This window comes from Passer montanus, unplaced genomic scaffold, assembly GCF_014805655.1.
Source record: "Passer montanus isolate IOZ18808 unplaced genomic scaffold, ASM1480565v1 scaffold2, whole genome shotgun sequence".
NCBI lineage: Eukaryota > Metazoa > Chordata > Aves > Passeriformes > Passeridae > Passer > Passer montanus.
Window position 1 is genome coordinate 5,814,814 of NW_024366591.1, and position 27,459 is coordinate 5,842,272.

At 37.2% G+C, this 27,459-nt stretch overlaps 1 protein-coding gene across 4 annotated transcripts in view; it reads left to right on the forward strand.

Annotated features, from left to right (window-relative positions):
- SMOC2 (SPARC related modular calcium binding 2) overlaps nucleotides 1–27,459 on the forward strand; it is a 140,512-nt gene that overhangs the window by 36,791 nt on the left and 76,262 nt on the right. For all 4 annotated transcript variants that reach the window (XM_039707716.1, XM_039707718.1, XM_039707715.1 and 1 more), the window contains exons 2-4: nucleotides 8,650–8,821; nucleotides 21,269–21,375; nucleotides 22,486–22,585. In XM_039707716.1, coding sequence (XP_039563650.1) covers nucleotides 8,650–8,821; nucleotides 21,269–21,375; nucleotides 22,486–22,585 — 379 coding nt within the window. The remainder of the gene's footprint in view (nucleotides 1–8,649; nucleotides 8,822–21,268; nucleotides 21,376–22,485; nucleotides 22,586–27,459) is intronic.

Consider the following 27,459-nt stretch of genomic DNA (forward strand, 5'->3'; position numbering starts at 1 on the left):
AGAATGAAAAGGTTGAGCTCCCTCTAACTTACAGTTACATGTACATAGAGATGGTGCTAGTTTGTTTTGAGCACTGTACAAGTCTGTCATGCTTTCTATCCCAATCAAATATTCAATTTTCAGGCAATGCTTACCACAAGTTTCAATACTGTTTAACTTTTTGGATGTTGCAAAATGAAAAAAAAAAACCAAAAAAACCCCAAAACATCTATTTATATTAAACTGAAGTTAAAAAATAACTATAATAAAAATCACAGGAAGATTTTTCTTACCCCTGAAAAGTCAGGTTTGTTTTTTTTGGAAGAAAAGAAAAGGTTGCAAATAATTTTCCCTTGCTGAGGTGCACTTTTATTACTTCTAAATATCTACAGCATTAAATGTGTTGGCTGTTTTCTTCTAAAGTGAATACACTAGGATCAGTTTGCAAAAATAAGTGTTTTCATGAAATATGGAGTCCTCATCTTGGAAATGAAAAAATGTAGTCAGATAAAGTGTGTTTTAGGGTCACTTATAGTATTTATCATGTCTTAAAAATTAAGACCATTATTTTATTTTCAGTTGTATGGGGTCAGTGCCAAAATATTTTTCATACATTGTTTCTGGTGGTCAGATTTTGCAGCTTCTGGCATGACTCATTTGAAGTGAGTGCTTTGTGCTTGAAAAGACTGTACTATAGAAGCATTCAAATGAATCAGGGAAAGAAAGATCCTTCTGAAAGAGTGATTCACCATGGCTGAGTGCTACTCAATTGGAGCCCGAGCCTGCTTCTGTTGGTGTCTGTATATTTACATTACTAGGAATGGATCCAGACCCTAGAATTAAGCTACTGAAGGGAATGGCCCTTCAAGAGGTATGTTTTCACTACCTTTGAGTTTCTTTTTAAGACATAGAGAGAAAAAAAGAGTAGATTTGGACCTCTTGTTCTTGTAGCATTTTCTGGCATTCATGTGTCCGTGCTTTCTTGAAAGCAAGAAAGAATGTATGTCATGGTTTGCTTCAGTTTCACCCTAATCCTTCCTAGTTTATGTGGCCACACAACTGAGATATTCTGCCTTTTTTAGTAATTTGTAAAGCAGCAGTGAAAAGAAATGATGGATGTGCTGACGTTCACCCCGCTCCGCCCCCGCCCCCCCCCCACCCCGTCAAAACAGCAAAGTAGAGGTCACTTAAAAAAAACACCTGTTAAAACAATAAACATTTAAAAAATAACATGCCAAAGAAAAACATATCAATCAAAGCACAACCGTGTTTAATAATTGTCTTTGCTGGTTGTATCAAGAGGAGACTGCAGTTTTGGCAGTGAAGCTGCAAAACCTTTACTGCACTCCAGGCACTGAGGGAGTAGAGCACAACACTGTTCTAATTGATATCTAGGTAACTAGAGCTGACTTTGACTACTAATCCTGGGTGATTAAGAAAAATAAAATAAAACAACAAGCACCACCACAACACAAAAAACAAACCCGAACAAACCTAAACCCCAACTTCCCACTCAGTGAAATTGCATACTCTAGCTGTTTATTTCAACCATCCTGGATAAATTTTATAGGAAATTTTATAGGGAAAGAGGCTATACATCAGTTACATATGAAAAGTTTCATGAAATATAATGAAGCAAAGGTAGTGGGGGTGGGGGGGGTGTCTGTGTGCAAAGGTTTAACACAGCTCTTTTCAATAAAACAGTGTCTCAGCAGGTATTAGAGACAGTTCTGCCTTCTGTGTGCCCATGCAAATGCACAGCGTATGGGAGACCTTTGATAAACTTATTTTTGAAACCTAGAACCAACCTCTGTTTCAGTTGTGTGAAACCTGAGACTTTGAGAGTTTGTTCCCCTTTGGTTTTTTTGACAGTATGGGATAGGTTGTTCTCACCGGACTTGAAACAATTACAGGAGAGGTAGTTTATCAGAGTCTCCAGCTCAAAAGGTGGGAGAGATGTTTTTAGGACATGATCTGTCTTTTCCAAGGCAGGTGAAAATTTTCCTAAAGATGTCAATTTCTAGTTTTTGTAGTCTACAAAATGAGTTCCACACTGTGACACCATGATCATGGCTTGCTGCCCTGGAGAGGGCTGCACTCTTGTGGCTGGGTCACTACTTTTTTGTGTAAACAGGGGTAATGAACTCTAAAGAACAAGTGTTCATTTTTTTTCTCAAGTTTGAGATAACTTCATTGAAATCAGTAATCTGCTCACTTGTCTGGTATGGGAATATAATGGGAACATTCTGATGCACACCAAGAACCCTTGAGAAGAGGCAGAAATGTTTTGATGAGATTATTGTGAGTGCAAATGGCCTTGCCCACTGTAATAGCAAGCATGGGCATGTTCTGACTCATCAGGATCATATCTTGTTAGTCTCAGAATTGCAGAATGGGTCAGGTTGGAAGGGACCATAGTGGATTGTCTGGTCCAGCCTTGCTGTTCAAGCAGGGCTCTCCTGGAGTGCTCTGTGCAGGATTGCATCCAGATGCTTCTCAAATATCTACAATGAAGGATACTTCACAACCTCTCTGGACAATCTGTTCCAGTGCTCAGTCCTCCACACAGTGAAGTCCTTCCTTATATTCAGGTGGAGCTTTCTGTGCATCACTTTCTGCCCATTTCCTCTTGTCCTATTGCTTGACACCCACTTTTAGGAATTTATACACATTAATGAGGTCTCCTTGTGGTCATTTTTTCTTAAGGCTGCAAAGGCCCAGGGTGTGATGGCTTCTGTGTAAATTCCTCCATGCAAGTTTAACTTTAATGGTGACATCCTGTATGTTTGTAAACGAAAGGAGGTCACAATTTCAAGTACACAGCTCTGGGTTTCTCATGGAACAGTCATTAAGGACCTTTTGGCTTCAGTGGGACAGCACAAGATGAACAAATCTGTTTCAGATTGGTTGAGTACAGCTGTTATACAGAGCAGGTATTTTGAAAGTATGTTCTGGTACTGTCCTTAATAACAGGGATAAGGAGAACTTAAGTTTACCATCCATTTCAGTGCTAGGGCTGAATGTTTTCCTATGGCCTTGGAATGAGAGTAAAGTTCTGTAAACTTACTTTAGAATCATAGAATGTGTGTTGGAAGGGACTCATAAAGATCACTTTCTGCTTCATTCCTTGGGAGAAGAGTAAAGAAATAAACATTGAAAAGATTAGTTTCAGTGAAGCACATTGAGACAGACTGGCTGATTGGAATGCTCTCTAAGAGAGTAACATAGATATTTAAACATCATTGCCTTTTTCTGAAATACATATGGGAATATGATTTTACAGATTATAACTTGCATGTGTCTACATATATGCAGACACACACACACACACATGTTGTTGTTGTCTAACTCATTTTTCCATTGTAGACAAGTCCAGAAGGAATTAAATATTCCTAGCTTGGAGATTTCTACATCTGTCTGCCAGGCAGCTATCAGACAGAAACAGCATGACTACATAAATCACTGCAAATCAGCACATTTTTCACCAGCACAAAACTCTCAGCACAGATCCACTTTAGGGTGTACTTCTCCATAGTTTGTAAGCAGACCTCCCATGCCAGCAGCAGGGAAGTCAAACCATTATGTTCAATATGTCACAGTAACCAGATGCAGAATAAAGAAATTGACTTTCAAAGCTGTAGCTGCAGTAGGCTTTTCCAGGCAAATCAGTCATGTCTAGCATCCATATTTTCTGTTTGTTTTTCAGGCCCTTTTGGCCTTCAGCCCTCCAAGATGAAGTACTTTATGAGCAATCTTGAAGTGTATTTTAGATTCTGAAAGGAGCATTCACTTGGTCAAAGGGAAAGTCTGTATATCAGTTATAAGTGGTCCACAAAAATAATAAAATAAAAACCTTTTTGTAAATGTGCTTAAATACCTAATGTCAGTGGAGGGTAAGTCCAGTCAAAATTGAAGGAATCTGTAAATTGCAGAAAGGTTAGTTAAAAACATCTGATGAACTATCCAAATCCATGGAATTGAATGTCTGTCTTTTTCATAGTCCACAGACTCTAAGCTGGTGTTACAGAAAAGAATGAAGGCTTCTATTCACAGACAGAAAAAGTGGTTTCCTGGTCTTCAGTTTTATTAAGAAAACTTATATTAGGGCAAATTAAAAATAGGTTTAGCATGGTTATGGGTTATGCTTTATGTGCAGCCTGTTTATGTTGAGGATGTCTCTACAAGATTGCAAGTATCAGAGACAAGCTGCCCCAAATTTAAGGAAAAAAAAAAAAAAAGTCCTGCCATGCTGAGATTAATCAAACAGTGGCATCAAACCAAAGACAAAAGATACAGCTGTGCACTGTATTATGAAATGTAGAGTAGAGCATTTCCCATCACTCTTTAAGAGGCTTTGAGCCAGATTCAATAACTAATCTTTACGTCTCAGCCTAAGTGTGTCTGTTGTCAGCTTTTCTCCCAATGCAGAGAGATGCTGGTGCTCCCCATGGCCAGACTGTAACACTGCTTTTGACTTTTCTACTTTCTTGGGCTGGCAGTTCAGCTTGCAGGTATATCCAGTTTTTGGCTCTCTAGCCAAGCACCATTTTTCTCACCTTTTCTCACTGTGTCATCTGCTTAGAAGCAAGGAAAGTTTCTCTGAAATTTAGAGGGTGGGGTCACAGATCTGTGCACAGAAATGTGAAGGTGTGCACGTGACTCAGTTTTACCTGAAGGCCTCTTCTGCCCTTGTGATGATGTAGTTGCAGGATGTAGACCAGAGGAATGACATTGAATCTCTGCATAAGAATGAACAGTGTAAGGTAAAGATATGTGTTACACCATAAAAGTGAGCAAAGTTATACACATACTATTTTGAAAAATGGTTTAATAGCACAGTAAGGAAACCATCAATTTCCTACTCTTAAGGTACTGGAAAAACTTTCTCGTTGACTGCAACACATTGCTTGTGGTTGGAGAAATAACCATCCTGACTGTCCATAGCGGTACCAGTGGCTAAAACAAAGGTGAAAGATAAATCAGTGCGGAAAACAGCAAAAAACATGTTTTTCTCCAGTTTAAGCAAGGTTTCCTGTGTCTACTGCTTCATACTCTGAACTTCAGTAGCAGAGAGATGAAAGATCACTGGGACCATCAGTGATACATTTCATCCAGTATTGAAATTCTTTGAAGTATGAGACAGTGAAGGAAAACACTGGAATTCCATAATGCCAGAAATATATGACAGTAAATAATGACAGAAATGCTTATACCTGTCAAGTGGGTATATCTAGTGACTTTAGTGATTAGCTTTTATTAATGAGGTAAACCTAAAATCAAACATTTTTCTGCTATAGCCCCATTATCATTCTTCTCAGAAATACTGCTTGAGAATTTAAAGCAGTGTGTAGTACAGAATAGTAAGTCCTTTGGAAGCTGGGTCTTGTCAAATATAGTGCTTTGGAAAGGCTGAAATGAATGATACTGAAATGTAAAGGAGAAGATAAGTTACAGTGATTCCAGCTGAGTCTGGAATTTATGGAATAATTTTTAGTTGTAACCAATTTTTTTGAAACATGACTGGGCTAGTATCTGTGTCAATAGGGCAAGTTAAAAGTCTTTTGCTTTTTAATAGGGTTTAACCATAATTGTCCACTTTATGCTGGTTGTTCAAAATAATTCTATCTCAGGTTGGCCAACCAGTTGTTGGCCTAATTTCGGTTATTAACAGCATTCAACAGAAATGCTGCTTTAAGCTTGTCTTTCAGTGAGTCACGTGTTTGTACAATCACGCATTTGTTAAATGAATTCAAAGACAGAAATAGATGAACCAATGCTGAGGGTGAGTCACTTTCTGGTCTGTTTTGAACCATTTTTGTCTCTCTCTAAACTGTCCGATTTTAATGAAAAGGACTATTTTCACAGGAAAGTAAAGCTCTAACATGTGCACCAGTGTGATCCCAGCTTTTCTGTCACTGACTGTGCTTGTTTTTCTTTTCTTATGAGAAATTCCATAGCCCTTTCTTGTTTCAGCATCAGTTTTTTATGTGTTCATCAATTTCTTTGGCTATGTGAGCAAGCAATACTGGTTTTGATTTGTACCATCTTAAACTGCTGTAGTAAAGATGACAATTAATTATTTTCCAAATGTCAATCACATACCTTCTGTATGTTTTTTTCCAAGTACATTAGCTAGTCTCTCTTTCATGCTGTCTTTCCTTAAAATTGCTCCCTTTTTGTCCTTCTGGATCTTAAATCCCTCAGTTACACTAGGTTGGTGGAAATTGTTTAAATGTATGACCCAAATTCTCCAGTGAGGTTTGGCTAACCAATAAGCTATTCAAGTGGTTTTGTCTTCATCCTCTGCTTTTCCAGGTTGAATATCCTTGCTTGAATATCCTTGAACCCTTAATTTGCCCTAATCTCCTCTAAGGCTTTGAAATAATAAAATACTTAAATAAAACTCTTTGGATAAATGCCCTTTAAAATACAGCTTTATCTGTGAACTATCATGGTCCCAAGGGAGTGGATTTTGTTCCTCAGACAATTTAAGTGGATTTTCTGTCCACAGTGTTATGGTCAGGCATACCCATCTTAACTCCTGTAACAGTTCAAAACAGAACAAATGAGGAAACTCTGGGGAAGAAATGGTACAGGGACTAGACTCCTGCTGTGTTTGATTTTTTTCTGGTTCCTGGGTTCAGTCCCCTGATCTGCTGCATGATTTTCTGTGGGTCACAAAGCCTTTCTGTGCTTTTGAAAACTAAATCTCCGCTCAGTGGGGATGTGGCTGAGGATAAGTCAAGGGTGGAAAAATGCCTAGCCATTACAAAGGTGTAGTCTTCTACACTCAGAAAGGCTGTATTCCTTACTTTGCAAAATAGAAAGAGGGTGATCACTTGACTTGCCATCACCAAATCCACAGGGGAAGTCAGAGGCAAAGCAGAGGACCGGATCCAGTTTTGTTTGCCAGGGGCCCCATGGGGCCATTTTTGATTGAGAAATCCTTTTCATAGTCCTAGGTAGGCCTAATCTCAGAGTCCTGCAGATGCCTACAAGGCAAGAAAGGGAAGCTTGGACGACCTCACAGGGCTCCCACAGTGCAGCTCATCAGGGCACCCAGGAAAGCCCTGGGGACCAACATGGTTTGGAGGTTGTTCAGAGCCATGGATGCCTGTCTTCACTGTTACTTGTGCAGATAAAAGGCAATGACTTCAGTTTTTCTCCCTTCCCACTCAGCTCACCTAATTATTAATTTCTGTTGGCAAGAAGAAGCTGCAAAATAACACTGACATGGGGAGCAAGGAACATCTGTTCTCCACTTATGGAACTCTGTGGCTAGATTCCTTGGAGAAAGATTTGGGGTTTGTGTGTAATTTGTGAATAATTTTCTTCTGAAGTTAATTATTCCTAAAAGTGAAAAATTGCTCAAAAACATTAGGAAAAGGAAGCTTTCTTTTTTTATCTTAGTGGCCCACTAAAATATAAAAATTATGGTAAAAGTCCAGCCGTATGACTATTATTTTAAAGTGATACCTTTGAGATAATCTCTCCATTTTCATGCAGACTCTCCAGAAAGACATCTGTATTTCCTCATGTTAAATGATAGGAAATGGAAATAGACCACAGTTTTAAGTATGAAGATTATGGAGATTTATCACTCTTTTTATATATTTCTTGTGTGTAATAAAATGCAGGGGGCAGGGGAACTATACATAGCAAATGCTTTATTAAATTTTAAATTCCAGATACTACTCTTTGTGCTCTTTTTCTTTTTTTTCCCTGAAATTTTCCTCCTCCTAATTTCAGTTTCTTATCTGAAGTTCAAAAATTTCTCTGCCTGAAGTTTTTAATGGTGATGTAGCACCAATGAAAAGAGGGCTTTAGCTGGATCTTTTCTTGGGCACCTCATGATGCTTAGGACAATGATTACCTCCTGGTAGCTGTATGCCTTGCTTAATTTTGTGCTTGTTCAGAGGAAGCAGAAAAATAGAGAAATTCATCTGAGCACTTACTGAGTTCACCATCTCCCTAGTCTCAGCTTTTCAAGAGCTCAGAAGGTAAAATAATACCTTGTTTTTGGCTGGCATGTAGCAGCATCAGATCTGATTAGGTTTTTTTTGGCAGCATGTTTCAGGGTGAGAAGTTCCTTCTTTTCACAGTGCCAAGGATGATGCCAAACTCATCGGCCTTGCAGTCTTGGCATTGGTGGGAGGAACAATTAGGTAGGGTTCAGTGTACTTTGTGTCAAAATTAGAAAGAAGTGCGTTGAAATCCACAATGAGAATATTTGTGTCAAAAATCCTACTTGGGTCTTAGAACAGACTTTTCAGCTTGTCATTGTGGAATAATTAACACATATTTAATAAAATAGACAAGCATCCATTGCTGTCTCCTTTTTGTTGTGAAGAATATTTCTGCCGTTACCATTTTCACTCCAAAAACTCCAAGTTACTGTTTTGATATTCATAATGGTTGAAAGAGATTCAGAGACTTTCTAATTGTCATACTGGATTTAGTGTATGTTTTGGAGATGTTGCAGTCACTGCCATTTCACAGCAGCAGTGGAAAAACCCCAGATATAATGAAGCAGCTAGGATCTGAATACCCAAAAAAGGCAGAACTTTTCAGTTTTGGATGATATTTGTATGTCTTTGCTGGGGAAGGAGATCACAGGGCAGTTTTCATACAGGAATAGCATTCCTACAGCATTAATTTTTTTTCCCCTAGTTTTTGAGAGTGGACCAAGACAAAGACAGAGAATGCAGCCTGGACTGTGCCGGTTCCCCTCAGAAATCACTCTGTGCATCTGATGGAAGAACTTTTCTGTCCCGGTGTGAGTTCCAACGAGCAAAATGCAAAGACCCTCAGCTGGAAATAGCCTACCGAGGCAACTGCAAAGGTGAGAAAATCAAAGTTTCTGTTGACCATAATGAAAAATAATAGACCCTGAAATAGTGTTTGAAATGTCTGTGAATTGAAAACCAGGAGTACTGGACTTGAAGAGTTTTCTAAAAGGAAGTGGGTGAAATCTGTTATTTCTATAAGAATATTCTAGATAAATTAGTCTTGAGCCTTCATCAAAATTGTGACTCCCAAATCCCTCTATTTTTCAGTAAGTCACTATTAAGGCAATTGCATGGCCAGGTCCTTGTTTGGAAGGGCCATATCACTGGCAGGTTCAGAGAAACTCTTAAAATAGTTATAGTTATCTTGCAAGGTTTCCTATCTAGTAAAATTTGGTATTTTGAGTTTGAGATGGTCAATTTAAGTCTTGTATTTCCTAACTGCAATCATGTAGTGTGGCGAGGCTGGTGATGGTAGGGTGAGTTGAGTGAGAAAAAGCAAAAACCAAAAAAAATGCATATCCATAGAGCCCTCACAGGCCATTCCTGCCTATAGCATCCACTCCTTTACTTCTGATCTCTGCTTAGAGAACTTCAGTGACATGCAGACCAACAAAATATTTGCAGTTAAATCTTTTAAATTTTAGAGCAGCATGGTAATAGACAATGCAGTTCCTTACTGAAGTGTAGGGTGATTCCCATTACAGTGATCTTTCTAAAATGTAAGATTAGCAGTGGTCATAAAGATCTACTTTTCCCTTGGTCCTAAAGAGAGTGGCAGGGAGGGGAGGTAGGGGGAGAGAGAAAGAAAACCCCAGGGACTATACCAATTCAACCTGTAGGAGGCAATTTTCTACATCATCTCTCTCCATTAGCTCCTGCAAACCTCTGAAGCATCAAGACTGCTTCAAAGAGTCATTCTGTCTCATCTTCTGCCTGGATGAAACAGTATCCTCATTCTTCAGCCCTTTCATACTAAACCATTGTACTACATGATGGATCTGTTTACTCTGGTGAGCAAGGTTAACATAATGGAGCTACCTGAGCCAAATCTTTTGTTACACTCATGAATGCCAGAGACAAATACTGTGCACTTGGTATTTGTTTGTTTTATACATTAGAGCTTTATGGAAATTAGTTTTGAGTGTTTTTCTTTATTGTTTTTTATACCATATTGAAAAAGTAATCTGCAAGAAATTTTCTTCATTAAGATGAGAATTGCTTTACTGAAGGTTTCCTCATTGGTGCTGTCAAATTTTTCTGCAGTCAATAGCTGCAATTTGGAGAAGTACTCATTTGCTGGTTATTTATTAATGCATACAGTAGAATTGTAGAATTGGAATTAGACACCTTAGGCACCTTAAATATTGCTGATAGCAGGTACTCATCATGTTCTCTTCAATCAAATGTTTTTTCTTTTGATTGGCAGATATTTGCCAATAATGCACTTAGTCAGTATCAGCAAGAGATGAGTGCTCTTTTAATTTTAGGTTTTCATGGTATTTCTTATTCAGTAAAGCAGTTTTAAACTTTTAAGTGACCAGTGTCTTTATTCCTACTTATGGCTGTGATCATCAGAAATATTTCAAGCTGTAAAAACAAGTTTTAAAGAAGAAGAAGATGACTCATTGGCCTAGCTGCTGTTTCAGTTTTATCATTGCTATGGCTAGTTCTGATAGTCACATCAAACATTCTGATAGAGCCAAGGAAGTGCTCTGATTAAGACCTTTTGAGCCAATTGCTTTTGAGTGGTAAACTTTGTTGTTGCAGGTGATGCTTGATCAAAAAGCAGAGGGTTATTTTAGTAGGGCTAACCAAAAAATGATGTTTCATTAGAGAGTAACTTTCAAGGTTTCAGAATTTATTTTCATTCTATGTAGGAATGAAAACAGATCGTTTTGGAAATGTTTGACTGTACCCCTGAAAACATAGACAGCCACCCTAATTTGCCATTAAAGCATTGTTTTGAAACAAGTTTTGAGCTTGCAGGTAAAAGGGTAAAAAATATGCATGTTTTCATGTGAATGAAAAGAGGTGAAGGGAGAACAGAGGTGATTCCTGGTGTAGACTTCACAACTTTAAATCTGTGCCATAATAATCATCCACCATGGATCAAAAAAGGCAATCTTATGACTATCTCCTCCTGTCTTTCAAAAAAAATCCTTATTCACCTCACAAAAATCTTCTCTAAAAACAAAATATTTCCACGTACCATTTAAATTAATTTAATGATGACTATCTCTTTGTTTCATTCAGTCTATTCAGTAGAAATCTGAAGACGTTGACAGTTTATGTTGACAGCCTTTTGGAATAATTTTGAGTCCATCATTTCTTGTTTAGATATTCAGAATTGTGATTTCTTTTTACACCCATAAGGAATTTTGAATGACTACCAGATTGATGTCTGCTTTCTTAGTTTCTTTTTTCCTTTGAAAAGCAAATTTATGTTGACTCTTTTTTTTTCTCTTTCTCACCCATTCTCAACATTTTTCTCATCTATTTGGTTTTGAACAATTAAATACTAACAAGTACAAAGGGATGGTTTCTTCTGTGTGTGCTGGTTTCCTTTCTAATTCAAGTTTCATTCACAGCAAGAGTGCTTAGCCTAGGCAATTCTTTAACATTGTGAAGGAAACAATTTTTATATCCTAGATCTTAAAAGGTCACAGCTAAATGGCAGCATTTAAACATTTTTACCCTTGTACTTCTGTTCTAGTTCCTGATGACTGCAGCAGAGATCAAAACAGTTTAAACAAATCTGAAAATGAAAGAACCCTAAACCTTATTCTCATTTCTGAAAGACAGCCCACCTTTAAGAAAACAAGCATCAAAATAGACTGTTCTGTTAGTCTTTTTTTGGAAGACATTAATTGTATGGGGGGTTTTTTTATAATTTTAAGTCCACTTCCAGCCTTTGCTGGAATCCATTTCTAAGCTTGGAAATGCTATAAGAAGTTAAAAATCTTATAAAATTTTCAGCCTTTTTTTGGAGTTTCTAAGATTTCAAATAATCTGTGTACACCGTAGATGAACATTCTTATTTTTGGAGACTTTTCCAAACAAACTCTTAATTCCAAAGTTTTGGATGTTTGCCACTTGTTTAACACAGACATTTACTGTGCAGTGAGATTACGAATCTAATAAATAAATGTATGTTGACAGCTGAGAAATACTACTTGTGTTGTTTAACAGTTAAGACTGTTAAAATATCACCTGTGATGGGCATCAACCACATGCACACACAAATGCTTCACAGTAAATCTGGCCCAGCATAGCCAAAGGAATAAAATATGCAAGAAGTGGAAAAGCAATATATAATCGCTTTTAAACTCCTCAGAAAGAAACAGATACTATGTCTGCACAAATTAATTAAATAATGTAAGGATACAGTATGAGCACCAGGCAGGTAAGGTGATAAATGCTCCCTGTTGTGCTTTGGTCACTGGCCAGCTGTGCTCTCCAGAGGACTCAATCTATGTGGCTCAGGGAAGAGATGGGCCAAGGACTGTTCCCAGCAGGCAGCATGCAGAGATGCCTTCTTTTACAGGTTTAAGACTGTTCAGCTTTTTGTTTACTTTCTTTTTCTGTTTAGCTTTTTGTTTCCTAAATAGCATTAAAAATACTAATTTCATTTCTCAGTTTGTTTTTAAGTGAATGTACCTGGCCCATAATTGGGACCCTGGAGACTAATATTCTGTGTGTATTAAGCAAGTGGCTCAATAATAATATTTGGTATTCTGATATCGTGATCAGTGAAAAAAAATTTGTATGTATCTTGCCAGCATATGTCTACCCTGACAGAGTTCTTAAAATATCCCATCTGGGGCACTTGGATTTTGTGGCTTCTCTACCAGTACTTCACTAAAATATGACTTCTCTAATGGCTGGAGGTTTTATACGAATTGTCCATCACTATAAAGTCTCCATTACCGGCTCACATCACATTTCGTTTCTTCATTATCATCAGGTAACAGCAACCTGGGTGTATAAGCAGCTGCTGATCTGGACTTGCACAAATCTCTGAGTCATCCTTTCTAAAAATGGCAATGTAGGAGCTTTACATAGAGATATTTAATTTCTGAGGTGTTTGGAATTTAATCTGTATAACACTGACTACATATTCAGTATTTGCAGATGTAGCCCCAACAGTGAATTACTGCTTTGTGAGTACACTAAGGAGAGCCATCACACGGAGAAGGGTCACTGCTATTCTGTAGCTATGTAGACCCCCTTTCTTGGTTGAAAACCCTAGGTAGGTTATGTTTAGTTTAATTCAGTTATAGTATTTTAAAGAGACTCACTGTTTAAAAATGCTTTTCTTTTATGAGCTATTATAGATATAACAAAATGTAATATCTTAATTCTCACAAGTCACATAAAGAACCAAAGCACATCAAAATATGAGTGAAATTTCTCATAAAACAAGTATTTTACAATTTTCTTTCCTTAAAGAAGAAAATGCTCAGCATTTGTTTCTTTAAATTAGGGCTTTCAGGAATAGTGAAGAGTTTCACTCATTTAAACTGTGATTACAATGAGTTAATGAATGGATTAAAAGCATTCTTACAGAAATTGAAATGTCTGCATTTGGATAAACATGTTAATAGGATTATTCCCTTTGTGCAGAGAATGCAGGCATTGCTGGGCAGTAGTTGTTTTGAGACCACAAGTTAATCTTGGTCCTGTAATTAATGAATCCAAGCATAATTTGGAGACACATTACTCTTGCTTATTAGCTAGAGAACTGGGTTGTAAATGCTGGATGTGGTTTCTGAGTGCACACCTTTTCTAGAATTCCCATGGAGGCTGCCATCCAGCTCAGGTTTGCCTGTGAGCCAGGCAGGCGTGAGCTTGACATGTGCTGGCAGTGCCTGAGCATGTCCCTTAGCTCAGTGTGGGCAGGGACCATGGCTTGGCCAGTGCACCTGCTGCCTGGAAGGCAGCCCTGTGGGATGTGTTTGGGTAGTAGAACACACTCCCAAGATGTTTCTTTTGGGGAGAGAAAAAAGAAACAAGTAGGTATGGTTCTTTTTCTAATTGAAATGAGTGAAAGTGGGACTGGACCAAGGTGTCAGTCTTAAAAATAAAACTGAACAGAGTGAGACCTTGCACAGACTGTACATTGAAAACAGGACAATTTTCACATGTCCTCAGCTCTCCCTTTTCACCTCTCCCTTTTCTTTTTTCTTCTCATCTTTAAGGGGGGGGGGGGCGGGGGAAGGGAGGGAATTGTGCTTGTGTTTTCATTATTTCAAAAACAAATTTTAAAAGAGGATTTTGGAAGGGAAGGAATTGTGCATGTGTTTTCATTATTTCAAAAACATATTTTAAAAGAGTATATTGAGAAGTAGTACTAACTTTGGGATTATTAAAAATAAACCTTACAGGAGAAAAATTTATTATATGGCACATTTTTGTCTTAAAATACCTTCAGGTAGGACCTGTCTCCTCCTTTTTCAGACACATTTTCTCACTGTGTTTAATCCGTAGGATGACTGCAAATTTCCAGATTCTGATGCTGGCAATTCTGATACAAATACTTGTCAGCCCCGATCCCATTTTTGTTTTGAGTCTTCATTTATATTATGTGTCAAGATGTTACACATCAAGCCACTGTATTAAAAGTGGTGAGAAACAAAATATACAACATGGTGAAAAAGGTATCTACACATAGAAGTTACAAATTATGTTATCTCTTAAAACCAGGGGAGTTGTCTTCTGATTATACTTTCTAGTATTTAATGGAAATGAATGAAGTTTTAAGTACGTTTGGAATATTTTTGTGGAATAATCTTTGCTCTTTTAAATGTATCTAGTGGTACTTAGAACACAGGACAAGTAACACTGGGATAGTATCCACAGTTTTCTGGAGATAGAGTTTACCTCTTTTTAAAATTATCAAATTTTTTTGATAATATTTCTCCAACCAGAATTTGCTGAAGCCAGACTGCACAGAAATAGGGCATGTAAGGGAATTCTTATGCACAAAAAATAGGTCTTCATAAAATCAAATATCAATGCAACAATTTGATTTGAAAGTAATATTTTTCTGTGTTTATTGTGGAGTTTTAATTTCTGCTCTTGTGTTTTTAGTTTTAGTTACAGTCATATAAAAATGAAGGTCCTAAAAGAAGTGGAGAGTGTGAAAGCAATAATACTGCACCAAAGACTAAGAACCACAAACCTGTGCAAATCTTCTCAGATTTCAGTGCAAGAATTAGCAAAATAGACTTCTCCAAACTCTCAAATTTCGGCTCTTCTCAGAAAGCCAGTGTTGTCTTTGGCATCTAAAAAATCAGAAAGCTGTTGCTTTAGTTTTTATTGAAGTATTTGATTCAGTTCTAATCAAACTGCATCTCTCCAAATGCGACTGTTAGCAAATTGAAATAGTGTGCCATGAGGGAATCCAGCACAGCATTCCTTATTTTATCTTAGAGCTTAGATATCTAAATGGTGGTGTGGTTGCTAAATGTAGGGGAAAATAGCAAAAGCAAAAGCGACAATAAAACAACAAAGAAACCTCACACTGCCTGGCTCTGTCTGTTAGATGCCAATAGAGGAGAGTTTGGGCTGAGATTGCTCTGCTGTTTTGTTTGAATCCAGAAAGCAGCTATAAAAATAAATAGTGAAAGAGTTGGCCAGCTCTTGTCACGAAGCAGCAAGTCATTATTTTATGGTTGTGTCAGGCTAAATGTCTGTGCTGTCATCCTTTCCAACCCAAGAGGCTAATATCTCCACATCTTTAAAACTGATACTTTCAGCATGTATAGTTTGCTACGTGTTTGCTATCACTAGAGGCTACAGCTTTTGATCTGCTTTGCTGTTAGACACAATCAATATACATTGACCTAGGTCAAATATAATGGGAAATTTTCATGAATTGTTTATTCCATATAAATCAAGTGGTGTCTTGTGCCCCGAATAAAATTTTTGTGCTAAATTAACTGCAAATACTGTTTGACTTTTATAATATCACTACCAGTTACCAAAAAGGTACAGCAGTGGGAAAGAAGCACAGAAGCAGAAATAAATTCTGGTTTGTAGGACAATTCAGTGAAGTGCTCAGGTGAACGGCTAACTTGAAACAACTTGTTGCTCTGCATGCTTCTAAGTTTAAGGACAAGTGTACACAGGTATTCTGGCAAAATAGAGGTGCAAAGGGAAACAGTGAAAGGTCTTTGGATTATGTGTGTCTACACTAGGTCTGTATTTCACATCTATGTGACTTTAGAAAAGATTTCTGTTTAGTGTAAGAACAGTTGACTCTCTGTGGGAAGCTCTCAAGGAAATCTTCAAATGATTAACCACTTTATATATAGTTTTTCTAAAGTAGTAAATGTTTCTGATATGTTCAACAGAATATTCCATCTATAATAAAATAAATAAGTAAAGGATGAAGTGTATTTTTTGCATAAATAAATAACAAGGTTTTGTCAAACACAATAATGTCTTGCAAAGCAAGCAACGTTTGCTCCGTGTATTGGACTGAGAAAGGTATTTTTATTCTTACTGTGATACATAGCAAACCAAGAAATACTGGATGAGCTAAATTGAAATTTTTGCAAGAGATTTATCCATACTTTTGGCAAGCTGTTTATTTTTCCATGAGAGAATCTGGGTTAGAACTCCCTGTAGAGCCCCAAAATGCCTGTAAATCAATTGTACTGAATATCACCTTAGAGATGGTGTTTACACCCTTGAGGAGTTTGTGTCATTGTTATAATGATAAACTTCTACTTTGCAGTAATAAACTTCCCTCTGTTTGATATATTATTCAAGGATTAGCCAGCAGAGTTGAAGTTGTTGGATGTGTTTTCCCTAAAGCTCAGTGTTTTCAGAGCTGTACTGTTGGAAATAAAGCATAAAATGAGATTAGTTCCAAGTCAGGCTGGTGCTGTTTGTGAGGTTAACTCTATTTCCAGAATTTCCTGTTGACTTCAGTGCTTTCTCAGGAAGTTCTTGCAGCAATGTCGTGGCACCACTTCATAGGTGAAGGTTTTCCCTGTTGGACAGAGAAACTTAGATCAGAATTAAGAAGGCTTTTTATTTTGTTTGTGCTTTCTGGTCACTGGTCTCTACTGGAAGTCAGATTTGTCACTAGGGCAATTCAGAAAGACCTGCCCAAACAGCTACAACTCTGTATCCTCTTAAGTTCTTTGTATTTCTGTCTATTCTCATACATTCATTTTTTTTTTCTGTTGTACATCTCAAGATGTGTTCATCTTATTAAACCTCTGGTTGCTTTTGCAGTCCTGGTGCTAAGTCACAGAGGTACATCCACAATCCACACATTGGCCAACATACAGTGCTAAAATGCAATGAGCCTTGTACCAATCCAGTTTGGCAGCTAACAAAGTCCCAGTGAGCTGAGTTAAGGTAAAATCATGCTCAATTTCTATGCCAGGAGATTTTTTTTCCAATTTCCCGCAAGGTTATGGGATGTAAAAGCCCATTTACCTGCAGTTGAGAGGATAAAGTCTCAATGAGTTAGTCATTGACACAATTCCAAATTATAGCTGGACATGCATATCTGCAAAATTAGTTCTTCTCATTGTATGACTATAGGCAAATTAGGCTGCATTTCAGCCAGATTTTAACAGGTCTCAGAACATAATGGCCTTTCCATCAGGTCATATACCAGAATCCAGCTTGAGCCTGCTGGCTTCCTTACTAATGCCTTAGTTAGGAAGAGAAATAAAGTATAGTGGGAATTCTAGTAAGAAACTTACAACAGTTTCAAGCCCCTTCAAGCCCCCACGAGAAAGTTCCAAAAATTTAAACAAAAACAGATTTAAAAAAAACCCAAAACAACAAACAAAATAAAAACCCAACAAAAACAAAAACAAAAAAAACAAACAAAAAAAACCCCAAAAAACCCCAAAAAAACCCCCAAAAACCAACAAAACCAAAACCAAAAAAGCTTTGCTGCATTATACAGTGCTTCTCATCCTTCCAAAACCTTGCAGCCTCAGAGTCCCCTCTGCTCTCAGGTTTATCACCAGAGGGACAAAGCTCACTTCATAAGACTTTAGCCTGCTTTTGTCAGGGGCAATGCTGAAAAGTCAAAAGGTGTGGGCTGATTAATCAGCACAAAGGTACTGGGTCAGTCCTATCACCTTTCATTCTTGGTCTTCATTTCAAAATAATCATCCTGATTGAATAACCATCCTGATCTGAATGACTCTTGTCCTGGATAAATAGCAAGGTTGACTCTGTGTGTCAGAGACTTTACATTTACCCATCCCCTTAGATGTATCTATTTATTTATTTATTTATTCATTTATGTATACTAAATTCTGGCAAACCACATAATTCTAGACTCATCCTATTAATTTGAGTTTTATGTGAAGCATTACCTGCACTTCTACAAGATGCACAGAGGAGACTGTAGACAAGAATTATCTGGGTGCAGTAAAAGGAGACTTTGTACAGTGAATCTCAGATCTTCCTTTGCTGAATGGTCATGAGCAATGGCCACGTTGAAGGATTTTCTCCCTATGGGTTAGGATGTCACCCATTGCTTATTTATGCATGTTAGGAGCTGCAAGGTTTCCTTACAACTATCTCTTGTCTGATATTTTGATGTGAGATCATGTTTCAGCCTTTCTTCCAGTCATATCGGGAAATAATTTTTTCATCCTTTTTCAGCTGTTATTTTGCATAAATGTATAGCCCTAAAGTGTCTTGAATTTTTTTTCTTTGGAAATATTTCTGAAAGTTATGGAACAGATTTTGAAGGCATTGCAACCAGGGTACAGAGGCAGATAATCTTACAAATTTATAGAAAATATTTTAATTTATTTTCTCTTCAATGATCTCTTTTTTATTTGGAAGGAACTTAGCTCTTCTGAATGAACAATTTAATGGTCATTAATATTCTGAGTGTGAATGTTTTTATATTTCTTTTTTTTATCTTGATACCTGATTATATTTCTTCTGTCAGGTTTGGACCTCAACTCTATGTCATAATTATTCTGCTGCAGTAATATCTCAGCAAAATAAAAAAATAAAAACCAGAACTGGAAATAATATTTTGACTTTACACACTTTCAGATTATTAACTTGATAAAAGATATTCCTTATGGTTTTATTTTGTATATATACTGAAGCTCAGTAATGTCCAAGGTTTAAAATGTTTCCATGATTATATATTGCAAAATAAGACTTCAAATGTGAATTTTATATTCTAATAGATTTGGTGACTGTTGATTTTAAAGCATATTAAATCATCCACAAATAGGAGGCCTTTAGAGCATCAGGCTGTTTAGGAACAATTTTGGAGAACTTCTCTTCTTGGCATATTTTTATGATAATTTAACTATTGAAGATAATTTACAACTCTGCTGGTTCTATACCAGAGACCTTATGTGATGGAATTTATATCACTTTTCCTTTTAGACATTTAAACCACATGTCATTCTAGAAAAACGAGGACAGAGGTCCAACAAAGGAGTGATTTATTTTCAGTTAAAATACTAGCTACATTAAAACCACATGTTATTAAGCACTGTAAAACCAAACCATGCTCAGAAGAATGCTTACGACACCAAAGATTTCTTAAAATGTTTCTCTTTCCTGCCCCCTCCCCCCCCCCAAAAAATCTTTGGCAGTGCACATACTAACAGATTTTACCTGAGCTGCACTGACTATACTTCTCCCTTGGAGGAAAAAAAACTATTAAAGTGCCATAGTACAAATTAATTCAGTTCCTTATTATTTTTCTTTCTCACATTTCTGGATGCTTGAACTTCTCTGTTCCTTTCAGTTATCATTTCATCTCTAAGTATTCCTCCAGAAACAGCATAATACAATTAATGATGCTAAGACTGAAACATAGTTTTTCAAAGTGAAACTATTTGTATTTGGGGCATATTAGCAGCATGAACTCTCATAGTGCTCCTTTGAGAAGAGTAAAGTAACACACAAAACTAGTGCACATGAATCCAAGATCAGGAGAGAAATAGGAAGAATAGAATTAAGGGGCCCCAATTTTGTTTTCAGAATTCAGATGCTGAGGACAAGTTTCTGTCCTCATTATGCTACACTTCCACACCAGATTGCCTAGCACTTGAAGGGATTTTTTAATGCTAATATTGCCAAGTGAGTTATCCAAACCTCAGTGGAAGTGACAAGTGAAGGATTTACCCTGTAAAAAGAAACTTCTGCCATTCCACTAAGTTTCTAGGCTGGTTCTGTGAATGTGTGTCTGGATCATACTGGCACAGAGAGGGTGTTTGGGGTCTGGGAATTCAGCTGGCTCACCTGTGTGCTCCTAGGAATGCAAACTTCTGTCAAGGGCTGTTGATTCACTGTTCAGATTCTGTTTAATTTGCACCTTGCATGGACTAGAAAAGCTGTTCCCATGCTTTTGAAGAGCTGCACAAGCATTAATGAATCACCACAACACCGCTGTCTCACAGGTAATCACTGGACAGTTTTAGCCTTAAAATGGGAGTAACCACTTTCTGTCAAACAGTCTTTAAACCAAACAGGGATCAGAAGCAGCAAATTTCTTTGCTCGTATGTTTGAAATAATTTTAATTCAGATGTTGAGGTCACATCTTGAAGTCATTAATACTACCTTAAGCTTGCCTGGTATTCTCATTTTTCCTGAAATTGCTTAGCTCAAGCAGATTCTGAAGTTCTGATTCTGCATCAGCAACATGCTAAAATTTGTAGTGTAAAAGGTACAACAGCTTATGTTTTGTGTGTTTTTTAAGCTCTTGGCTGCATAACTGAAATAAAGTATATGTAGTAGACAACATAGTTTGTTAGACAATAGAAACTCCATTGAATTAAAGCTGTCTGGTTTGCTGTTTGGTCTCTTGGATGGAGACCAATACCAAGTAATGAAGGAGATGGTGCCAGAGACCCCACAGTGGACAAAAAAGACCATCTGGTAGACTTGATGTCCCATGCTTAAATCATAAAATGTCACATTAAATTTTAACATAATATGAATCATTCATGTCCAAAATTATTATTTAATTTTTTATATATATATTTTTTTTTTTTTTTTAAATCAGCCTGGTGGTGACATCTGTAGTCACACCTGAAGTTGCTGCCTAGCTGCAGTAAGTAGGAAGTACAAGGCAGCTGTGCTCCTGCTGCCTCCTTTGCCTTTCCTGAACTCCCAGAAAGCTGCTGCTGCCACCATCTCTGAAATAATATTGTGGTGTGCAGTGTGGCAGCTATTGCTGTGTTAAATTGAGAGGAAAAGTTCTGTTTGGGCTTCTACTCCTTGGTGGCATTTAGAACAGAAAGTTTGTCTGTCCAGGCATCTCTCAATTTCATTTTCCAGTTATGGTTTATTGTCCAGAAGTTATTGTCCTGCATTGGTTTTCTTCCCTAAAAATAATGCAAGTTGGTTGTACATTTTCACCTATTAAAATTCTGATTCTCTTTGCATGAGTCTCAGGGTTGTCTTTTTCATAATATAGATGATCATCTATCTTTTTTTCATAATGCATCATCCAACTGACTGAACTTTTCCTTTTCTCTAGATGTTTCCAGATGTGTGGCTGAGAGGAAGTACACCCAAGAACAAGCTCGCAAAGAATTTCAACAAGTCTTTATCCCCGAATGCAATGATGATGGCACATACAGTCAGGTTGAAAATTTTTCATTTAGCGTCTTGCATGATTGGAAGGTCAGAGTATGTCTGTTTGAAAAGGATGAAAAAGAGACAAATGTAATGAAAGGAAATTGAATTTCAAAATTAAATGTAATTTGTACCAACACGTCAAACAAAAAAAAAAAAGGAAGGAAAATCTGTGTTATGTGTTGAATCCTTGTTCTCTCTTTCACAGTTGGCCAGCAAAGGAGCCAAACATTACCACTGTTCATGTAATACACTCCCTGTTCTTCTAGGATGAGGCAGCTGAGTAATTCTTGTAGCCCCCTGAATACTCATCAGATGGTAAATTGCTTGGAATTTGTGATCTGTTTCTGATTTGAACCAGAAATCTTGTGACTGGAATCCATATCTTAAGTACTAAATAATGAATCATACAGAATCCTTCATTATTCTCTGCTGAATTTCTTCACAAGCATGTGGTCTGAGACTAATTTACTTAAATGACAGAATTCAGAAGGAACACAGTTAGAAGCTTATCCTGAGGTGTATATTCCAATCACGATCCCCTTCTGTCCCCTCTGTACTACATTTAGGTCCTGGAGTTGTGCAGAGGACAATTTTTTTTAAGCATGTTGAGGCAAGTGATATTGGCCCTTAGAAAATATAATGCAATTGGTTTTTAAGCAAAATTCCAAGAGCTTCCTTTCTGACATCTTGGGATATGAATAATGCTGGCAGAAGCACTCTGTCCTGCTCCTTCAGTGGGTGGAACAATACGTTCTCTATGTGGGAAAAATCTCAGGATTTCTTGTTTCAGGAACAGTTTACGTGTCCCTTGAGGAACTTCCTTGTGAAGTTTTTATAACACCTGCACCTCACTTATCTAAGACAAAGTGTAAACAACCATATAGTTCAACAGTTTTCTCTTCCATTTGATTCTGAAGAACCTACTACATTTAGCCTGAAATATGCTTTATGCTAAAAAATCATATATAGGACTGAGATGGGCCCATTGTGGTTTATTGTTCTAGGTTTTGCCAATACAGTTTACTGGATAAGTTTCTGTACTCATGTGCCACAAATGCTGTGGGATAACAGGCACGTGTCTGACAAGCTGCACACGGTTCTTGTTGTTTCTGACAGGTTCAGTGCCATAGTTACACTGGATACTGCTGGTGTGTCACTCCCAATGGCCGTCCTATCAGCGGTACTGCTGTGGCCCACAAAACTCCCCGCTGCCCAGGTAAATCTTGTTTGTCTGGCTCCGTTATGATGATATGTCATAAACAGCCATTTATCTGTGGCATCTGATCGACTTAAGTAAAAGAAGTTTTCACTAGAAGAGTGGCTCAGCCCAGAAACAGGTGGTGGTGGAAGCTGTGGATGCCCCATCCTTGGGGTTTGGTAAAATTCAGCTGGATGAGGCTCTGAGAAAGTTGGTCTAGCTTTTCATGCAGCTGTGCATGAAGTCTGAGGTCACTGCCACCTTAAGCCTCCCTGTGATTCTGGGATCCATCTACTTTATTTGTACATTAATCTAGCTATTGAAGGCTTTCTGTAGTGGTCATTCATACCATATTTATGTGTCCATATATGAAGCTAGGTAACTGAATTGCTGATATAGCACTTTATGTTTTATGATATAGCACTTTATGTTATAAACTGTTTTGCACAAAAACTCATTGCAAAAACATTTCAGAGGAATTTGCATTTTTTGATAATTCAATATTTAGAGTACAGGAAAAAAAAAACAACATAGTGTGAATGCCCATTTGTAACTTAGCCCAATGAAAAAACTCCCACAGTACATTCTACAAATGACCAAATCCAGAGGACAAATAATAAAATAAAAGCATTAAGAACAAAATGAAAAAAATTGCCTGCAGAAATTAACTGGCAAATCAAACTTATTGCCTTGCATGCTGCCTTTTGTCTTTCATCAGGACAATTAACAGGTTCTGTTTTTCAGAGGTTTGCTTCTGACCCTATTTCATTAACTGATGATAAATACAAATCCCAAGTGTATAAATGGTGGTCAGAATCACTGTTCACGCCAATTGAGGTTGAGGGAATTGTACAGAAATAGCTCTACAAATATTTGCACACTCTATCTATTATGTAACTATTTGTGCTGCAGCACCATTCTCTGTCAGAAAGTAGAAGGAACAGCTTTTTCACAGTCCTGTAATGTGAACAAGGCTGAAAAAGAAAGTGAATCAGGGAATTTATCTGTCCATGTCTACTTCAATCATTCAAGCACAACACTGATCTTTTTAATAGATAGATGGAGAAAGGAAGAGATCACTGCAGAAGTTTCAGCAAAGTTTATAGAAAGTTATTTTTATTTTTAAGGTCTTTCTAGTTAAAATGACTTACAGAATCTTTCCACATCTTGCCTGTAGGTGAACTTTATCCAGAAATAATACTCTTCAAAATATTCCTTTTAATCCAGTCTGAAAAGTCACTGTGAAATAAGACTCAATTGTGAAAAAGAATATAAAATATTCAGAAACCTTAAAATAGGAGAAAATGTGCATTCATTTTCATTTTAGTGCCATTATCATTTATGACTGATCTGCATCTTCAGAAGACACATGGATGTGTCTTCTTTAGTTGTGGATATGCCATCCCTGGAAATGCTCAAGGAGGGGTTGGATAGGGGTCTAAGTAATCTGGTCTAGTGGAAAGTGTCCCTGCCTGTGGCAAGGGGTTTGGAATGAGATGAACTTTAAAGTCTCTTGCAAACCATTCAGTGGTTCTATGATGCCCTGGCTAGGACAGCACTTTTGTTCTCCAGTGTAATTTTGAGTAGAGCTATTTTTACATGTCCATAGCCAGGGCTTCTCTGAGAGTGCACCTTTGTTTCTTTCTCTGCAAAATCCATTTTTATATTCTCCATTTATATCCTTCCTGCCTGTCCTTTCACTGACATCAGTGAAAAAAGGGTTATGCTGAAAGTTAAATAAATAATTGTTTGTCAGGTGTCTTATAACACCTGGCACTATTTTGGCTCAAAATGTTGTTGAATTATTTGCTATATTTTCATTTTTTTGTATTTGTACTGGTATTACTGAGGAGAAACTGCAGTGTAGTTCTTAGAAAATTAATCAATTAATATGAGAATTATTTTGTATCACTCAGGAACCTAAGCCTAGTTCCTCTCAAAGGTGTAGTCACATGCCTAGCAGACAAACTGCCAGACTGCTTCAGCTCATTTTTGGAGGGGTGGGAAGGGAAATTGTTTTTAATGAAATGCTAGGGTGAAGGTCATAATAGCACTCAATTTGAATTTAGTAGCTCAGAGATAAATAAACTGCTCCAGGGCTCAGGTGAGTATTCAGAGTCGGTTTTGATCCATGGAAAGACTGTGGGTAATTTTTCAGTTATGAGACCCTGTGGGATTATCTCTGCAGCTTTCATCCCCTTGCATCAGTGTTCTCATACTTTGCTGTTCATCACTTCTCCTTTGTCCCTCAGGAAAGAAGTCCAGCACAGCAGAGTTTGGAAGGAAGACTTGAAATGCTAGGGGATTTTGCAGCGGTATTGGCTAAGGACTCAGTTTTGAGAGATCTGGAGAAACCTTCTCATTCAACAGAGAAGGCAGCTACAGATTTTCTCAGAAAGTTATGGGATATAATAAAGCAAAACTTAGTTCGTTTATTGCAAAATGAAAGTCTGATGTGCAACTGCATCTTTCTCACATTTCCAAGTATATATTCAAAATTGCCATCTGTTTAGGATAAGAGAGTTGGGGTTTTTTTTTTTCCCTCACAAGAGTGTTGATGTTTTCCAGATTACTATTTATTCCCTTTTGTGCTTTTTTATTTAGTACAACTATGCACAGGAATTATAATCAAAACTTCAGTAGGTCAACTGAAGTTGTGTAGATATATTCCTGTTTCAACTAGTATTACAGAGATACCATTTTTGCCGATACTGTTGTCCCTTGTTAGCCTTCTGTCTTGCTACCCTTGATGCAGGAATTTCCATGCTATTTCTGATATGCAGGCAGATCTCCTGACACCAGCATGTTTCTTTATTCTCACTGCTTCCTTGTATTCTATAGGTATTTCAAAGTCATTTGTACAAATTTCTAAGTTTGTCTGTACCATACCTTTTTCTCCCAAGATCACTTTTGCCACTTTTTTGCTTTAGAGGAAAATTTGTACAGACAATTAAGATGCTTTTCTAATGATTTTCTTACAGGTAATGTGCCACCATGGAATGTATGAAATTTTTTTGCTTTAATGGAAATATTATATTAATTTTCAGTTCTAGGTTAGTTTTTCAGCAGCTGAAGAACAGGTTCAAATACATTTCTGATCAACTGTGCTGTTCTGAAAATATGGGATAATTTCTTGCCTTTCATTTCCCCCCAGTGGAACTATCATTGATGAATGCCCAGAAATAAGAAAGAAGAACATGGCAGTCTGGAAGAACTTGAATTTGAATAGAGGAAATACAAAGCAAAATTTAGGATGGGCAGTCAGGAGTTTGGTTTAGCAATTCCAACCCCTATCCATGCTTCCCATTTACTGTGTGATACTGGATGTGCAAAACAACCTCTACATTTCCCTAACTGTTATGGTTGGTTAGCTGAATAACATAGTGTTTCCTAAGGTTATCTCAGGTCCAAGAGGTGTCCTATACCTATTTTTTATGTATCAACAACAGTTGTCTGAGCCATTTTTTGCTCATTGACTTGTTCTTGTTGCTCTTATTTAAGCGGCCTTTTGTGCAAGAGACTCAAGATATGGAAGGATGAGGATCATAAGCAGCATTAAAAAATGCAGGACTTTCCAACTGTTTTATGTAAACCTTTGCTTTAATTACTATATCTTTACCTGAAAGAGGCTCTTATTCCACCCTTTTCAGTTTTTCCCACATGAACATTTGGTACTGCTAAGACATGCATGATAAATCTCAAAATGCTGTTCCACTCTATGAAAATAGTGTTCACTATTGCAGGAGCAATGGTGAGAGGGACAGCAAATCAAACACATTCCCATGATGGCATTAAAAAGAAAGATCCTTAAAAATTAGTAATGTCTCCCAGTACTTTCACTAAAGAGCACCAGACATAAAAAAGGACATTTTTACAACTCTCCATCTCTGTTATCAGCACTGCAGGGAACTACAGAAATTCCATTGGCAGGCAGTCCTGAGAAATGGGGCAGAAGTTGAGAAGCAGGTGTTATATTATCATTGGAAGATGGAGTCTTTGCCTATTGTAGAGGGTTTATGCCCTATTAAATATACTGGGCTTCTGCCAGTGAGATTGCAGAGGTATGGAGACAAATTTTTTTCTTCTGTGAAGGAGTTTTGCTCCCTTTTGGCTAAGATGGCATGATCATATTTTATGGCCAAAATACAAGTACCTTTAGAAATTCAGAACTCTTCCAGTACAGTATTGTGGTCTGATAATATGATGCAAAAAATATATTTGGAAAGGCAATGAACTTTTAAAGTTTCCATTAAATTGTTTTCATTAGCTGGAGAAAAATATTCATCCTTGAATTATCTAGATATTTAGTCCTCATACGTAGTTCTTTACCTATACATACACAGTCAGACACAACCATAGGTGAGATAGGAATAGTAGGGGGAGTTTACCTTCCCTGATGTGATTCAGTGATTATATATCAAATATTCTCTAGTAGGAGATCAGAAATCATTATCTAAACGAGATAAAAATAGGCTTTCACATTTTTTTTTTTTAATAGCCTAGTCCCATATGATCAAAATTATAGAAAATGGATATGCTAAAATCAAAACCCACAAAACTCACATCACATTCTCTGGAAGTTTTATTGTGCCTCAGATGCAATTGAGTGAAATTGTATTGTAGGCTAGAATTGTAGGGTTTGCAATAAACTAAGACATGACTATGTCTGCCTTTAAAAAAAAAAAAGATCAGAATCATAAATAGACAGACGGCTAAGCAAGTGTACAAGCTTGAATGGTGCTAAATTCTTCCTCTTGATGTAATGTGCTGAATCTAATATCCCTCCTCATCTTTCATCATTCCATAAGGGTATTTATTTATGTGGTGATTTGGTTGCTTACAGTGTACTGAAAACTTGGAAGCCAATTGCATTGCCTAACTTTTACATAAGT